Consider the following 17,889-nt stretch of genomic DNA (forward strand, 5'->3'; position numbering starts at 1 on the left):
TTCTGTCCGGTCATCATTGTCGTCCAATACTTCAATGTGCCACACAAAAATGGTTTTCAGATGTGGAGCTGGCACGTGTTAAAGTTCAGGTGAAAGAATCCAAGCAGCAAAATGCTTGTTAACCAGGTTAACATCCTTCACTGCTGAATCCCAACAATATCCAACTGTTTATATTTTTATCAACAGTCATAATGTAAACAGTGAGTCACTGCACAGTAGTTTGAATAAGTTCAAGTTCCAGCAAACAACCAACAGCCTAATTACATCAGAGGACAGTTTGAAGTGGCTTTAAAACCTGACAAGGTTCTGTTGAAGGCACAAAACTGCTGCTTTCACTGATTAGTTAAAAATATTTATTTATACAGTAAGAACTGCCATTACATATTTCTGGAAATCTTGCTTTTATAAACAAATCCGATGATTGGCGGTGGAGTTCATACCTAACAGAGCTCAATACACTTCCCATTTAGGTAAATAATGAATATATTTCACATGCTGGTTTCCACCAGTGCTTTTATAATAAACGATCACTTAAAGTGGATGAACACTTTAAGCTGATTCTTGAGTGTGATCAGGAAACTAATATAAACATGCTGATTTATACTTACATTCCTGTAACAAAAATGGTCAACCTGGCATTTCCAGTGCAGGCTGTGACTCAAACAGAGTTGGTGACACTTGGCTTCACCACAGAGGCAGAAAAATCAGCAGATTGCAGCTTTGCTGACAGGAGATTAAAGGCTGGAGGAGCACGGCGAGCACCATCTGCATTTACATCACAGAGGAAGGCTTCACTGCCCCCACCCGATACTCACAGTTTATCTAGTGAGGCCTAAGGTGACAAAGTAGCAAACATGGTCCTGAAAATATGCAGTTCCTTGCTCCAAAATAGGAAACCATAAACATGTGTCAGGATCGGTTTCAATAGATGCACAACCTTGTTTGGCTTTTAACCACATGTGCATGGCAACCGAGTACGTTTCTGAAGCTATGTCAGAGCGCCTGATCTAAAATTGAATTGTATACCAAGATGAGACGATAATAGGAGAAGGTATACTACACCTTACAATCTACTTGCAATAAATTTAAGAGGCAGATGATTTTACATTCTGGTTCATCTGATTGCTTTTAAGCTCTTGCACTGTTAATATTCCCACATGGGCATTTGTATTGTGACTGCATTTGCATTCTCTGACACTCCCACTAGTGACAGATACTTATGAAGTCAAATGGGTAATTAGATAAAGTCTAGCTGCCCTTGTTCCAGCTGTCAGCTGTTTGGAAGGAAATGATGTGACAATCCTTTGTCAAAGTCCAGAAATAGAAGAGAACTGTGGTTATCTTCTCCATCTAAAGAAAGAAAGAAAAAAAAACGCAAGGTAGATGTTTTAGGTGTGCGGAAATGCTGAAACTCTGATAAACAGATGGATGGATGGATGGACAGGTTGACTGGAATCATACTCACATTCTGAGACACTTGTCTTTTCCGCCACTGGCCACTCTCTGCCCATCAGGACTCCAGTCCACAGCGTAAACCTGCACGGATAAGACTTAAGGTAATTCAGGAACAGTAATCAGCATTTAGAAGGAAGTATTTATATCAAATTTCCTTCCCCCACCTCATCAGCATGACCTGGCAGGTCCATGTTGAGCTTCCCACTCTTAATATCCCACACTTTAAGCGTGCTGTCGCTGCTGCCGCTGACCAGCAGCCTGCTGTCTGCTGACCATGCTATTTGATACACTGATGCCACATGGCCACGCAGGGACATTAAGTACCTGTGGGCAAAAGGACACAACCAGGTAGAGTCATAATCTCTAAGATGTACATCTTTGGCTGTACAGCACCATCGCCTGGACAAAAGTTGTATTACTTGCAAATTAATTTATTATTCCTTGTGATGGTGATTCTCTTACTTTCCAGTGCGTCCGTCCCAGATTTTAACAGACTTATCAAAGGAGGCAGAAGCAAGAAGCCTGGTGTCTGGGGAGAAGAGCACTTCATTGACCAGAGCGCTGTGGCCCGTCATCCTGGCCAAAGGCTTTTTGTCTTGTGCAGGATTCCACAAGAACAAAGTGAAATCATCTGAGCCGGAAACCAAGCGCTCTGGAGCTGAGCCCTGCAGCAGAAGATAAAGGTCAGGGCGCTAAAACAGGGAGGAAGGACATGTGACTTTTTACAAATCTCAACAAAGGGTACCTACCCTGACTTTATTATATCTCTCTAAGGCTTTCTCCTTCAGCTCTTCCACTGGAGAGAAGAAGAAAAACTTGTTATATGAAAACAACCCCCTTTAACTTTGTGAGACCAGAAAGGTGACCGAACACACAGCAGCCATGCTAGCTGTATCTGTGCTGCCAAAACACTCTAATATCACACATTTTTTGCTACTAAAAAAACCTGTCTAAATGGTAAAATGTCAGACCGTGTGGTGCATATGTGACACTTTGTTTTCTGGAGTCAAACCTATTAAAAAGTAAATGCTAAAAAACCCCCAAAACAAAACAAAAACAAACAAAAACTCACGATACATGGCAATGATCAGTTACTAAAAATCAGAATGTTAAAGAACATGCAAGTGTTTTGGGTCTTACATGATCCAGTGAGATCCTGAGGGTTGACAGTGGCATTTGCGGGTTCAAAAGCTCCTGTACGCAGGACATGGTCAGTGCTGAGAGCCAGGGTGTTGACCCAGTGGGCGTGGCCCTGCAGAGTCCTGCATTGGACACCCTGCATCAAAGAGATTAAACTAAACACACGTTTCATCCAAACACTTCACGGATTTCTCTTTGCTCTTATCCTCATCCTCTCTGTGGCCATTAAGATTTTAGTGTCTCAGCCACACATGAACATGCTGTTAATAAGTCTAATCATAAAACCTTTCAACTAACCTGCACAAGGGCTCTCTAAGAGCAACAATTTTTTTATGTTAACAGTATGTATATACTTGAAATTTAATAACCAGCCATTTTGTTAGGTACACATGCTCAACTGCATGTTACCACAAATATCTCATCAACTTCACAGCAGAAGCTCAATGGGTTTAGGCATTTAGATGTGAAGTCATGGCCAGAACGACCTGCTGAAGTTAAAAACAAACATCATAAAGGGGAAGAAAGGTGAGTTTGAAGGTGGTCGTTGGCGCCAAATGAGCTGATATAAGTATTTCAGAAACTGCAGATCTGCTGGGATTTTCCCCACACAGCTGGCAGCAGCAGCTCTCTGGGTGAAAATGCCTTTCTGATGCCATAACATTTGTCTATATTAGCATTATTAGCCTACATTCTTTATGCACAAGGAACAAAAAACAAACAAAAGAAAAACAATAACTAAATAAAAACAGTGAACTGGATTACTCATGTTTCATGCACAAGAATACACACCAATATTGTTTAACATATTAATGAAAAAAAAAAAAAAACCCATACCATATCACTCTTATAACCCTTTAAAACCATATATTTCACACACAGACTTACATCTTTTGCTCTCCACACTTTGACAGTCCTGTCCTGGGACGAAGTGTACAGAAGTCCATCTCCTCCCCATTTCACGCATGTCACTGATTGAGTGTGCCCAGTCAGGATCTTCTCACATCGTCCCAACACTGTGTCCCAGATACGTATTGAGCCGTCCTTAGAGCTGCTGGCCAAGTACCGACACTCTGGATTACTGAAAGGGATAAGAATAAAGACAACTATAAGACCACAAAGTTTAAGTTAGTCCAACATGATAATCAAATTATAATCAATACCTGCACAGTTGCAATGTAGTGACTTCACATTTAAGGGAAACTAACTTCTTGTGTCTGTAACTTTAAGGCATTTCTGAAACCTTGTGTTTATTTGTTTGCCAAAACTACTCTGACAATTACAGCACATTTCCAACACAGTATTGTTTTTCCAACAGCCTAAAAAACAGACACTCTCTCCATCCTGCTGTTGAATAAGTAGTTTAGATATATCTGAACATATACTGGCTGCCTGACTCAAAGGATGTGCCTCTTCCTGAATAACTTAAGAGTCCAAGTCTGATCTACAATATCATTTGTATAACTGTAAATTACAAAATGCTTTTAAATTAAGTTTGGCTTCTTATGAAACAGAATTCATGTGTTACAGTTTCATTTCACAGTGCAATATTTCAGTGGAGTGTTTCTGTAATTGCTATGCAACTAACTGCCATCTCTATAAACACATTCATACAGATTATCAGGCAAGGGAAGAGATTTTTGGTAGCTCAAGTCGTTTTGCTTTTATTTGTAGTCCAGCTGTAGTTCACAAATCACAGGATTTATCTGCATGCAGATCCATGTGAAGCGCAAAAGACTATTTTTTCCCTAAAAAACTCAATTTTTAGAAAGGAGTAAAAGTACTGTACATTTTTTAAAGTTTCGTATATAAAATGGGTCTGAATGAGAGGTCTGCAGTCAAATAACAGAGAAATTCAGGGAAGTGAAAAATAGATCGAGTGCTCACAGATGAAGAGGTTCCCAGCAGAGCCAAGTGATCCATTTGGTGTGTCCTGTCAAAGTCCTCCCTATCTGCGCACCAGTCACTGGATCCCACAGACATATCTAGAGAAAGAGAAAAATAGAAAGGTTTAATGAATGCATCTTTGAAACCTAATTATGGATCACATGTGTTTGTTTTTGAAGCACACCTGACTGTTCTTGCATCCTGAAGCCAGCTTCTTTCCATCAGGTGACCAGGCGATGCTCAATACCCAGTGTGTGTGTCCTAAAATGAACAATGGTGTATTAAAGCAATCAGTCACTTGAAGTTCAATGATTATCAGATCATGCTGCCTTGTAGATGTTATTTTATACCCCTGGATGTGTGGTGGGGCGTCTCAGTTGTCAAGTCCCAGAAGCGCACCGTGGTGTCACCTGAACCACTGGCCAGATATCTGAAATAAAAACAGACAAATGGATCAATGTTTAAATCTAATTAGAGGTGTGATGTCACAACATAATTCCATTTTCATATACTGTTACACAACTCCAACCCAAAAGGTACAAGAGATTATGACAAACTGGCAGAGAAAAGCTGACATCTGTTCACTTTGTGTCAAAGGTACCCACTTGCCAGTGGGGCTGAAAGCGACTGAGATGACGGCCTCAGTGTGTCCCTGCAGTGTGCTGGTGCAGCGTGTCACAGCCCGAACCCTGAACAGAGCTTGAGGCTGGTACACCACAGGCAGAACTTGTTCGGTTTCAACCCCAAGAGCCTTAACGCATGTCCCCAGGCTGGACACCACCTCCATCTCCCCTTGCACAAAGAATGCCAGCGGGACTGGCTCCTCCTAGAGTGGATGACAGCAGGAAAAAAAAGAAAAGAAAAAGCATGTTTACTAGATATTCAATTCAAAATTGATATCATGACCATCATATTTGATTATTTCAATCTGGGCTATACATTTACACAAAACACTGTATACTTATGCTGTATAATTACCTTCTGAAGCAATGCATTGCAGACGAGCTGTAGTTTGTCTTGGGTAATGTCTAAAGGCACATCGAAAGGTGAACCCAGAATCTCCCCATTCTCGTCCTGAAACTGTATCAAAAGCCGCTCCACGTCCTCACTCGACATGTCTGCTTCAGGTCCACCTGTTAAGAGACCATATTTTAAAAATGTTTAACATTTCTACAAAAATACAATAACATTTCAGAAGAAATACCAAATGCAGATAGACAACGCGCAAACAATGTTTCAAAATGTGGAAGTCTTAGTGGTGCTGCATTACTAACATACACTGATATCGCTGTGCATCGCCCTAAACGTAGTTTAATTACAAAGCACTCCTCAGTTTTTCAGCTAGCTAAAGTCAACGAGACAATGTCTAACATCAGTTCATTCAAGCTAATTTAAACAAACGAAGCAACAGGGAGCATGTTGCAGAGCCATTTAAAAAAGTTATTACGAAAACTTCAACTGAATTGTCCTACCTGAATATTTGCTTTGGTTTACTGTTTTGCTAGCTGACTACAGTCTGTCAAGCTAACCGAGCTAGCTTGCCGTTAGCCAACAGTTTAACAATCTATATCCTTTCATAGCCGAGCCCAGGCCAGTACGATAACTGTAACTTGTTTGGACAACTGCGTCCGGGTTTATACGACATTACACTGTAAAATAACTGTGCTAAAGCCTTACCTTTAGAGCGGTAGCGGCGAGATAAAGATTCCCACGTGTGTACCACCACAGAGCCTTTAAATGAAAGATATGTAAAGAAGTCGTCGAAGATCACGTCAGTTAACGGGTTCACGCAATGAATTATGGGAAGTAGCCGTGCTACTTCCTTCTCCATAGACGGAGTCCAGTCATCTTTACTTTCATAACGTCTCTGTAAGATCGAGCTTTCTTAAATGTCCTATTTTATGAACTGGACAGGAAACTAATTTTCACAGGGGGGCATTTACTCAAATGTTCTCAAACTTTTTATTCCATATTTTATTCCATATTTATTTAGATATATAAAAAATGGATAGAAAAATATCCATATTTATTCAGTTTAAATAAATAAATAAATAAATAAATAAATGAAAAAATATGCTTGCACTCTCACACCTTATGCATAATTACAACTATACACGTAGTGTAGACTCGGAGAAATGTAGCCAGGATTTGAGACAGTAGAAAAGCATCTGCGTGTTAAACTGCAAATGCAAAGCAGGAGACAAACAGGAGAGACATTATCTCCAGGTGCAGAAGTGGATCAATGAACTCACCACACACTAAGGGAGCTGACTGTAAGTGCAGGATGTCCTCAACAGATTTCCATTTGTTGTACACTTTTCGAGTAGGCTCATGCTTTTAAAACTAGCTGCACAGTTTGATGAATGACCTCTTTTCAGTTTTGCAAGGCAAGATGGGTACCTCCCAAATTCTGACCTGAATAAGACTATCCAAAGACTGTCCACTCACTGGCCTCCCAAGAAATGCTGGTTTACCATGGCAGTCAAATTGCAGAATCACTAAAGCAAGGTGATCCTAGTAGTTAAACTGAGCTTGCACTGTAATAACTTAAGAGAGATATGGGTGTTTCAGTTTTTCAGTACCAAACTATGTGAATTAGTGTAACTTATAGTTGGAAAAGTGTATCAGTATAATTCAGCTGGTGAGGCACATTATTATTATTATTATTATTATTAATAATAATAATAATAATAATAATAATAATAATATATTTATGATGTGACTCTTCTGTATCCAAAGTTGTGCTGCTGGATTGAGATCTGGTGGCTGTGGAGGCCTTTTGAGTACACTGAACTCATCATCAAGTTCAAGAAACCAGTCTGACTTTCCAATTTTGGTCAGGCTGTGCAAACTGCAGCTTTAGTTTTCCAGTGTGGTCTTCTGCTGCTGTAGCCTGTCTGTTTCAAGATTTGACGTGTGTTCAGAGATGCTATTATGTATACATTGGTTTTAACTAGGGTTTGTTGTTTTGTTTTTTTTAATTACTAGTTTCTGGTCATTCTCCTCTGACATCTGCCATCAACAAGACATTTTCACACAAACAATTGCTGCTCACTGGATATTTTCTCTTGTCTGGACCATTTTCTGTAAACCCTAGAGAAGGTTTTGTGGGAAAATTGCACTAGATAAATATTTTTGGACAGACTATCAGCAAGTCTTGCACCAACAATCATGCCACATTCGAAGTCACTTAAATCACCTTTCCTCTCCATTCTGATGATCAGTTTGAAATTCAAAAGGCTATCTTGATTAATTCCACATGCCTAAATGCACTGAGTTGCTGCCTTGTGATTGGCTTATTAGATACTAAGAGAAACTTAGCAGAGCTTATCCAATTTTACTACCTATGATGTATATATAAAATCTTTAATAACACTCAGATGGCATAAATGGGTATCCTACAGTTCTATATGTTATCTATCAATGCAGAGAGTAGACAGTTCCATGTTTTCTTTGGAGTACACTCGGGACAATATCACCATAATCAGTGTTGTGCTTATTACTATTGCTTTGTTGGTTAAAGCAAATTTGACATTGCATATGAGTTAGTGCAAAATAATGCGATCACTCTCAGATTACAAGCCTCCAGGCCTTTAATCACTGATAATTAAAGTGACCCACTGCCCATCTTTTTTCACTGATTAGTCACACACCCATATCCTGAAAACATACTGGATCTTTTTAAATAAACAAATTCACAAAAAATATTTAGTTTGTCTTGCAGTATATTTTTAGTGTGCTGATACGATTCATGTATGCAGTGTGGGAGATATAACATATTTTCATCAAGAGGAAAACAGACAACCTGCATTTACATTTTAAAGATAATCCACTGCGATGACACATACATTTTCCCAGGATGATATTTTTCTGTGTCATGTTTAGGGATGGGTACCGGTTCTGACATAAACGGTAGTAACCAGACCGAAAAGCAGCGCACATTTCGGTGCTTTATATGCAAACTCAACAGCCTGCAACAAGTGCTTTAAGCTGATACTGTGATACTGTCAAAGAAGGTAACACCTCAAATCCGATGAAACACCTGGCGACGCATAGCGTTTTTTTTTTAAAAGGTGAGAAATGCACTGTATTTGATAGCTTGCTGAGAGACCTCACACCGTGCACATCTACTGCGGGTGGGTTGCTAGTTATCGGACCCGGAGTTAGCAACATCCCCCAAAAACCCGAAGAATAGAGTCCTGGCCCCTAGCCCTGCCAGTGTAGCAGAAATGATGATGGATGATGATGCAGCAGCAGCAGCAGCCGTTCTTCTCTGCGTGAGTAGCTTAATGTTGTTTGTGTGTAATTTACGTTGAGTAGGTTAACCACGTTATTACATTAATGCATGTAAGGTGAACTAGCAAACATCATCATAGCTACATGCGGCTGTCTCCTTGTTTGATGGCAGATACTCCCTTCACCCTGGACAAAAAGGCTAAAATGACCAAAGAAAAAGTGGAAAACAGTTAAACATGAGAGGTTTTTAGACAAAGTTTGTGTTTTTTCCATTGTTTAAGCACTGCTTCCAGCCAAGAGTGATACCATAAATCCCCTATAGCTGCAGAAAAGACTAACATTGTTATCTTTTTACAAAAAAACAGCTGAACATGGGAGGTTTTTGGACCAATTTTGTGTTCTCCATTCTTTAAGCACCGGTTTGAGCACCGTTTAAGCACCGGCACCGTTTCAAAAGTACCGGTTTGGCACCGGTATCGGATAAAACCTAAACGATACCCATCCCTAGTCATGTTCCTCTCTAAGATTCTCATATTCAACAGTTTCTGCAGACAACCCATTGCAAGAAATTTCAGTTGCAGGGTGCATGTTTCTTCACTGAGACAGCACATATAAAACAAAAGAGCACACTCTTCTACACAATGATGTTTTCCACCTTTTGTATTAATCTGCACTGGCTACTATGAGCTGCCAAAACAAAAAACTTTGAAACAAAACTCAAATGCAGTTTCTGTTTTCAAGCTGCTGTGCAGTTTGACATGTGTTCTCCGTATATCTGCTCTAACAGGGTCTGTGGATAGACTGAGGCTACTCATTAAAGTTTTTTTTTTTTATTAGAGATCTTGTTTCAGCAAGAGTGAGCCTGAACCTTAAAGGCAAAGTAGGAAATAACAAACTGGAGTTAACATGATGACAAATTGTGGGGGCCAACATGAATGACAGAGTCTGCTCATCCAGTAGATTAAGGAGTTAACCTTGGGGCAATTTTATAGCCTGATTTAGATCTGTGTGACTTTGCAGCGGAGAGGAATAAGACGTGGCACTGCAGAGAATCTGTTCTTATTTGTTGACTCCATTGATATCCTCGGGAACCAGGCCTTCCATGACAGCACGCTTAGACTCCAGGATCTGTAAGAACCAAAGAGAGAGCAAAATAAAGCACACTGCCATGCTTGCTTCCTTCTCCAAACACAGCATGCACTCAGTAATCTCTTATGTAGGTACACCTGTATTAACAAAATTCTACATTTAAATAGTCTTTCGTGGATGCATTAAATTGTATGTTTAAGAGTTTAAAAAAAATATCTAACTATAAAACTACAGATATGATAGTGAAGCAGTTACCTGGAAGCTATCACTGAGGCCAGTGATGCTTTGCATGTTTGTGCTGTAGTACCCCAAAACGTACTGTCCACCTAACAGAGGAATCTGACCTTTATCCACAGAAATCTGCAACAACACATATGTGCATGTTAATGAATAATGCATTCATAAAGAATCTGTTAATATGACATAAACGCTGCACTTCTACTTTACCTGTATGACTTCATTTATCTCTGGCAGTTCATTTTCTCGAACCCAAACAAAGGTTTCATAGTCAGACGCAGTCTTAAATCCCACCTGAAGCTTAAGACAGTCAGTCCAAATCCACACAATTATAATATATAAGGTTTAAATGATTTATTTATTGATTTTTGTTGTTTTTACACGAGTCCTAGTACCTTGTACAAGCCAATCCAGTCCCACGTAGAAGACATAAAGTCCTCCAGGACAGAGTAGGTCAAAAGTGCATCCTGGCCTGCGCTCCATATGCCCACAGGAGACACTCGCACCAGTGGTGTGTCAAAGACTTTTCTCAGCTGCGGGAAAGATAAGAGAAAAGAAAATATTTTTAAAGAACATTTGAAAAAGCAGAGGTCTATGCAGTGCATCTGCTCTCACCTCCAGGCTGAAGGTTGCAATGACAGGCTTGTGGTCACTGACTCCATAGCTCATGTCACTGGTGTATTTATCCTGGGTGACCAGGACTGGATACTCATCCTGTTCTTCATCTGTGGAAGTTGATGCCTTCTCATCATCTTCCTCTGATGGCAGGGGCTTGGGTTTGATGCGCCAGAGGATCCGGTCTGTCCATGCCGGCTTCCTCTTCTTTCCACTGAGAATAGAATAGAAGAACAGAATAAAATAGTTCTTTATTGTCATTGTATATCTACATCGAAATTATGGGTGCGCCACGCCGAGCATAATGAACATGGCTGTTGATTTTACAACTTCTATCTAAAAAAAATTTTTTTCTCTATTGCTTACCCTTTAACACATTTACATTTGTCTATCCATACAAATCTACATACTAATTCTTATGAAAAAACAAGTGCTGTTAAAGAATGCAAACCAAACACATACACATGCAGTACAAGGCTATACCTATAGTGTAGCATGCGTATGAGAAATGATGTAGGTTACATGCTAAGTAGCAGATAGTACCATTAACAGGGTATTACAGCTTATGCACACACTAATTTGCTGTGAAAAGCAAAATGTGGATTACACCGGAACAAAAAGAGGAAGGAGTGCAAACAGTGGGGTGCTGGGTGCAGAAGGGAGTTCTGGTCTAATGAATATGCAGAACATGTCTGCCATTTATCAGTCATATTATGCTTACAAAACCCATTTGAATCCTGTTGCTTATGCCAGTGTCTCCATACACTTTGTGAATGTGGGTTATATCTAAGTAACCCTCAAGGTGCCTATCCTATACACAGGACCGAGACACCCACCTAGGCAGATCTAGCATCCAGAACCAGGTCCCCAACCATTCAGAGAGGAGCACCCAGGTGAGAGACGTGAGGAGCAAGAAGAGGGTGGTGCCACAGAGCTGCAGGGGCCTTGTTTGTGTCAAGAATGGATATGAGTCGGAGAAAGAGCTGCTACCTTGTTCATCTATAAATCAGGTTTATAGATGCCATGGCTGCTTTGAGCTTCCATTTAGCGTTTTGCTACAACTAAAGATGTGGTGGCAAAAGCTGATAAAGGAATGTGGGGGATGCAAAACACAAAATAATTCTTACTTTAAACCCAACCATGTCTTTGGAGTGCTGTGCAAAATTAAAATGGAAATGAAGACACAAATAAGGCTTACAAAATTTGCCGATCATGTGTGTATAATACAGATTTTTTAGCATGTTACCTGGTGTCATAGGTGTCGGCGTTACGGTCAAACTTGTAGGTGGGTTTAAAATTTAACGGTCCCTCCTCAAATTCCTGCAGGAAAGCTTCCTTCTTCTTCATCATGATGAGCTGCAGGAAAATGAAAATAATGAGCAAGCGTGTGTTATTATGTGTGTGTGTGTCCTCACACTAGTACAATACCTGGTCTTTGCCCCACAGCAAATTTAGCCGGCCGCTGTTGATGGATGAGCGGAGAAAGTGCAAACCGTGATCTGCGATGCGGAAGTTCAGATCACCAAACCAGAACACCACCCTGTGAAAAAGCCGCAGAGCCACATTTTACTTGCACAGCAGCCCATGTTGCGTATATGCATAGTATTTGTGTGCCTCTGTGAAGGAATCCTGACTTGTGGTCCCGGATTTGTGGGGTGTCATAGATGTCAAAGTCTTGCGTCTCCAGTATGTACTCAAACTCGTCAACGCGCTGCAAAGCGTTGTTCATGTGAGCAGCTAGGTGGCAGTTGAGGAAGCAAATCATGTGTCCATAGAAGGAAAAGCGCACAGACACTCCTCCTTTGTTACCCTAACACAGACACACACAGGAGAACAAATACAGTCTGTGAAGAAGACTAATTATAAAAAAAGTATCTCTTTTAACTTGGATTATGGATTAGACACAAGTTTTCTATCCCAGTGTTCTGACTGCTTTCAGTGTTCTTTGTTTGTGATTTCTTTCTGTCAAAGCTGCTGCACATTTCACTAAACAAACACAATGGACCTTTCATGGTGCGTTTAAACCCTACAGCATCTGATGCCAATGGGATTCCTGGTGTGCACACAGTGTGGTTGTCTACAAGGTTCAGGGATAACCAGAGCTCCCATTCTAATTTCCTACCCAGTAGCCAAACACGCCGGTCCGAGTGTAGGTGGTCTGGATGTTTCTGATGTAGGGAAGATGAATCTGTTTGGCAAACAGCAGCAACAGCAAACCCTGCATCCTCACTGACGTGACCTAGACACAGATGGAGACAGTAAGATTGTATTAAAGTCAAAGTCAAAGTCCAAATTATTTATATAGCACATTTAAAACAACAACTGTTGACCAAGGTGCTGTACAATTAGGATAATTAAAAGAAATAAAAACATAGGGAGATACGATAAGAGTTAAGAAAAAGAATCATAAAATTATTCAATGTTGTAGATTATGCAGCGTTTCTTTTCTTTTTCTTTTCCTCTTTGAATCTCAAACAGTTTAACTGCAACAGCATAAAAATGTATGTAATAATATATTTTATGTCTCTTTTATGGATGAAAGAAAAATACAGGAGACTAAAGAGACACATGAAGACAAATATTTCTCCTTTTCCTTCTTTTGTCTTCTCCGACCTTGACAAAGCCTCTGGGTGCCAGTGAGTTCGTGAAGACATGGCTCCAGGAGTCTTCTGATATCAGATCTGTGATGAACCTCACTGGGGTGGCGTTTACCTCCTGAAGGCTAACACACAGAAAAATAAAAAGAGACAAGTAATGACAGCCTAATGTCTTTGATTCCACTCCTGTGAGTCATTATGAATATATATATATATATATATATATATATATATATATATATATATATATATATATATATATATATATATATATATATAAATAGATTATTAGCAACATTTGAAACTCAACTGTCAAAAATGTTATTTCTTACCCAATCACATAGAGATCTGGAGGCGGCTGGGCATCTAGTTGGAGCAAAGAGGTGGCATCTTCAGAAGGCTCTGCTGTGGCCACATTCCAGGTCACAATGTGGATCCTTGTGAGAAAAAACTCCCAAATATTATTTACAACGCTACAAAGCTATACACTGTGCATGCTCAACAGTTTGTGTCCTCAAAAAGAGCAACACTTATACCATAAAAATACAAAAAAAAAAACAAACCTTGATAACATTTACTTTTCCAAAATACACACTTTTGTAATCTTACAAGTTAAGTGGAACCCACTAAGAACCACAGATATTATTTTCACAAATACCACTTTAAGAGCCTATTGATCATTTCTGCACTTTTTGATATGAACTATATTAGTTGCTATGGTATGCCTGTTTCTTCATGATAAATCAAAGTTTGAAGTGATTTTTCTTTTACAAGCTTTTTAAAAGCCCAAAGTGTTAAAGTCAACCTGAATGCATCTGTGGGAATGAAGCGTCCACAGAGCTGAAATGCTTCTTCCAGCGTGCGTGACACCTCTTCACTGGCTTCGTCGTCAGAGCTCATGTCCTCGATGCAGGTCAGCAGCTGGGACAAACGCTGGCGAAGAACCGTCTTCGACTTTGAGCCCTGAGATGCCGAGCTGCTCGTGCTGTCCGAGCGCACACGTGGACTGTCTGTTAAAAGTTCCATCTTTGAAGTTATGCCTTAAAAAAGGGTCTTCCCAGTGTATGTGACGTAGTAAAGTTCAGGAGGTTCTTCAGTGCACAGCAGTATTGAAAGTAACTACTTAAAATAAACATAAAGAAAGAGGGAAAATCCTACGGAAGACAGACCTTTGGCTTGACTTCTCCTCAGACTTCTGTGGTTGGGATAGTTGTAGCCATCTGATGCGAGAGGCCACCGGTCCCTTTGTCCACTCGACTGAGAGTAATATGAACTGATTCCTAGTTAGTCAAATCTCTCTCTGCATGTGCTTCAGGCAGTTCTTCTTTAAAGTCCTCCAAAATAGCCAAGTTGAACAACTGAAACGCCGAGGGTGAAGGTTGCTGGTGGAGTCCTTTCTCTGGCAGAGTCTTGTGTGATCTGGCTCCGATGGAGCAGCGACTGACAAAGCAGTAGGGTTGACTCGGGAAAGCAGGCAAGAGTGAGTCAGATTTGGAGTATAATCGCAGGCAGGAGACAGGCATGTGAACTTGTGCGTGTGTTTTGCTGTGAGTGTGTGCAGCCAAAGAAAGTGTAAGAGGAGGCTGATCCTCCATCAGTATTGCTGCAAGACCTGGGCAAACCTTCAGCTTTTCTAAGAGGTTTATCACCGCTATTCTTCATCAGCGGAGCACATAGAACAATGCATGTGACCCACAATTACACCCATGCACTGGTGACGAGAGAAAATATCAGCTTTGGCTTCTTCTGGCGTAAATCTGGGCTCTTATTATATAGACAAAAGGTTATCTTTGTAAACTGGATAGAGGTCGGAGAGGAGTTACAAGCAGCTTTAGACTGACACACAGTTTTATGACAAAAACGCAAATCATTCTGATTATCAAGTGTTACAGCACACCTAATAGATGTGGAGCAAATTAAGCAATCATTAAGCAATCTGCAGCTGCGGCGCTTTTTGCCTAATGCTTAAATGGATTAAAGATTTAAAAAGTGAGATAATTATTTAATTCCTAAAATTTTAACATCTAATTAGCCACTAAAACACTTTTCTTTGCAAAACGACTCGATTAGAAACCACTGGATATTTCCTTACACAGGACTTAAAATGATCCTGAACTAGACAAACAAGTTTTTACTTTTCTGAAGCTAAAAGTGAAACTCAATTTGCTATTAAATTCTAAAAAATAACATGCTGATTGTTGTGTGTTACTGAATAAGTGTATGTAGCTGAATGGTTTATTAATGGCTGTAAAGCAAAAATAATAAAATATTTGGATGCCTGTGGAAAATACGAAGAAATGGGGACAGGAATAAAGAAAAGTATTTATAATCCTTGGTGTCCCAATCCTCCCTTTCAGTTCATGTAACAGTGTCACATGCAAAGTCTTAGGGCAAATTCTTTAGCAAGCAGAGGTGTTAAGTAGATAATCAAGGGGCCCACTGGTCAGAAATGATGAATAGAATACTATTTAAGTTTTCTCGCAGATCTATTAATACTCAGATCCAGCAGCCACAAGTTACTTATAAAGATTATGAAACTGATTATGAAATGCAAGCTGGGAGGGTTACTTTCTTTTGTTTTACTATCTCTACATGTGATCTGTGCTTTCCCTCACATTTATTTCCATCTCTGACTTTGTTCCTACCTACTTTGTATCCTTTCATTTACATTAGGAGACAAAGACAGAATTGTGCTGGTCTTACCTGCACTTGTCTGTTCCACCCCTTCCGGTGTTCATTTTCTCCCCTGTAGGCACACATACACACAGGCTTGGGAAAAATGTAAGCAAATAGAAATGCCATACGCTTTATCCTTACTACATTCAGTTTGCTGGGAGCATAGACCAGAGCCGGGCAAAAATAACTAAACAGACAAAGCCAAACCTGACAGGGATGCCCCGGAGTCATTTCTCAAATTGCTTTTTAATCACGTCTAATCATGGTTAGCCTCGGCCGTGTTAAAGTGACAGTGCCCTGAAGATCACATGTAAACACAGGAAGACTTGAGAGTCATTTTTGGACATATTTTAAATAAAACTTTATCAAAAATGCTGTAGAAATTATTTGACTTTTTAAAGCTAATTATAAATAGTGGGTGCAATGCATATTTGTTGCCGTTGGCTGCTCTGGCCTTTGAACTAGTTTTAAAGTAAGTAAAGAAAACAACAACAATGTCCTGGACTTGTGACTAGACTGTAACAGCAACACCTTGTCCTGTTTGTGTCAAAATTGTCTAATCAGAATCAGAATCAGAATACTTTATTGATCCCTGGGGGAAATTATTTCTATAATAACTGTGGCTTTGTTATGATAGCTTAGATTATTTGTTTTTCTGGGTTTCTTCCTCACCACCAACCCTTGCTGATGGCTGTGATTGGACACATTAAAATTAAATTCAACTGAATTTCATTTGGCCACCTGGGGGCAACAATGTGCACAACAAGCTGCACGCTAACATATTTGTTATGGCTAACACTCTTTTAGCAAAGTAGTTGATGGTAGTTCATATAGATATAGATATTAGTCTACTGTTAAACTGGCAATATGACTACCCACATAACATATGTAAGTCCAGTGTCTTTACATTTTATCTCTTTTATTGTTGTTGTGCTCTTAATTTAGATCCACAGCAAAATATGTAATTTCTTACCTAGCTAACTGTTTAGAACATTAGCCAAATTAGCTAGTGAGGTCAATTTCATCGTATATCAGTGTAGATATTAACCACAATAACAACTTGTCACAATATAATAATCGAGGCTATGACAATATGCAAATTTTTATCAAAGAAGAAAAAAATACAATTTAAAAGGCAGAAATTATTTTATTTAGTCTTCTATTCTAGTGTCAACTTTTGTTATCGATATTATTTAATTTTAATTATGCATCAATTAAGTTAGTTGTTTTTCACTGACAAGTTTTTTGTTCTTTATAACAATGTTACTAACTTCTGTTTTCTTTACCCTTATTATAAGCCCCTCCTTGAAAAAGTAACGAAGTCCTAACTTTGGTATTTTAAATTGACCAGTGATTGCAAGAGAAACAGATTGTTGTGCCGTATTCATACTTGCCAACTGCTAGTGTGCTGTAACAAAAACCCAAAAAACAAAAAACCCCACGCAAACAAGTTACTGAGATCGTTTTGCCTTATGAGAACAAAAGCATCCCTCTGTCTAACTAAACCATTACCTTTGTCTGTGTGTCTGTCTTGTGGTATCCGGAAAAGCAGTAGACGCTGTGTGCACAGATGACAGAGATGTCCAAAGGGAATCTGTTTTCCTGTGGTGAGGCTGGTTTGACTGTTTGATACTGTTTTTGGTTTCCTCACTTTGTTCTCAGCTGCTCCCCTCCTGGGTGCAAATTCCCACACACAGCCCACGCTGGACTTAAGCGTAACATCGGATCAAGCTATTATCCCAGGTTGGTTAACAACCCAGTGAGAAAGTGTTTATGAATAGACATGTCTGTTTATTGACATGGCATTTGCTTCACTAAAGCCTGCTTTGTATGAAACAATCCTTCATTTTCTTAACAGTATGGAATGTGAAAGGTGCTCTGCATTACACATTAAAATGCTACTTTATAAGGATTTTATTGACTGCGTAATGCTTTAATTACGGGGATTCATTCTGTTATT

General features: G+C 39.6%; 2 protein-coding genes across 4 annotated transcripts; both read right to left on the reverse strand.

Annotated features, from left to right (window-relative positions):
- Positions 1-329: 329 nt before the first annotated feature.
- nle1 (notchless homolog 1) lies at positions 330-6,286 on the reverse strand. The gene is made up of 13 exons (XM_080866095.1): positions 6,157-6,286; positions 5,458-5,612; positions 5,085-5,305; positions 4,830-4,909; positions 4,664-4,740; positions 4,480-4,577; positions 3,481-3,673; positions 2,596-2,731; positions 2,205-2,251; positions 1,918-2,120; positions 1,620-1,779; positions 1,466-1,536; positions 330-1,350 (listed from the first exon to the last, which is right to left on the reverse strand). The coding sequence occupies exons 2-13, from the start codon at positions 5,593-5,595 to the stop codon at positions 1,338-1,340; spliced, it is 1,437 nt and encodes a 478-aa protein (XP_080722221.1). The 5' UTR covers positions 5,596-5,612; positions 6,157-6,286; the 3' UTR covers positions 330-1,337.
- Positions 6,287-8,076: 1,790 nt separating this feature from the next.
- Positions 8,077-14,789, reverse strand: inpp5kb (inositol polyphosphate-5-phosphatase Kb). 3 transcript variants are annotated; one of them, XM_080867203.1, is made up of 14 exons: positions 14,059-14,789; positions 13,586-13,690; positions 13,270-13,378; positions 12,779-12,895; positions 12,291-12,466; positions 12,085-12,196; positions 11,903-12,012; positions 11,784-11,810; positions 11,493-11,600; positions 10,657-10,870; positions 10,437-10,574; positions 10,252-10,335; positions 10,060-10,164; positions 8,077-9,843 (listed from the first exon to the last, which is right to left on the reverse strand). In XM_080867203.1, the coding sequence occupies exons 1-14, from the start codon at positions 14,277-14,279 to the stop codon at positions 9,775-9,777; spliced, it is 1,695 nt and encodes a 564-aa protein (XP_080723329.1). In that variant the 5' UTR covers positions 14,280-14,789; the 3' UTR covers positions 8,077-9,774. The 3 variants fall into 3 exon arrangements, with proteins under 3 accessions (XP_080723329.1, XP_080723330.1, XP_080723331.1); XM_080867204.1 differs by lacking the exon at positions 11,493-11,600 and having other exon boundaries at positions 14,059-14,787; XM_080867205.1 differs by lacking the exons at positions 11,493-11,600; positions 11,784-11,810 and having other exon boundaries at positions 14,059-14,787.
- Between the last annotated feature and the right edge of the window lie 3,100 nt (positions 14,790-17,889).

This window comes from Rhamphochromis sp. 'chilingali' (assembly GCF_963969265.1).
Source record: "Rhamphochromis sp. 'chilingali' genome assembly, chromosome: 19".
Taxonomy (NCBI): domain Eukaryota; kingdom Metazoa; phylum Chordata; class Actinopteri; order Cichliformes; family Cichlidae; genus Rhamphochromis; species Rhamphochromis sp. 'chilingali'.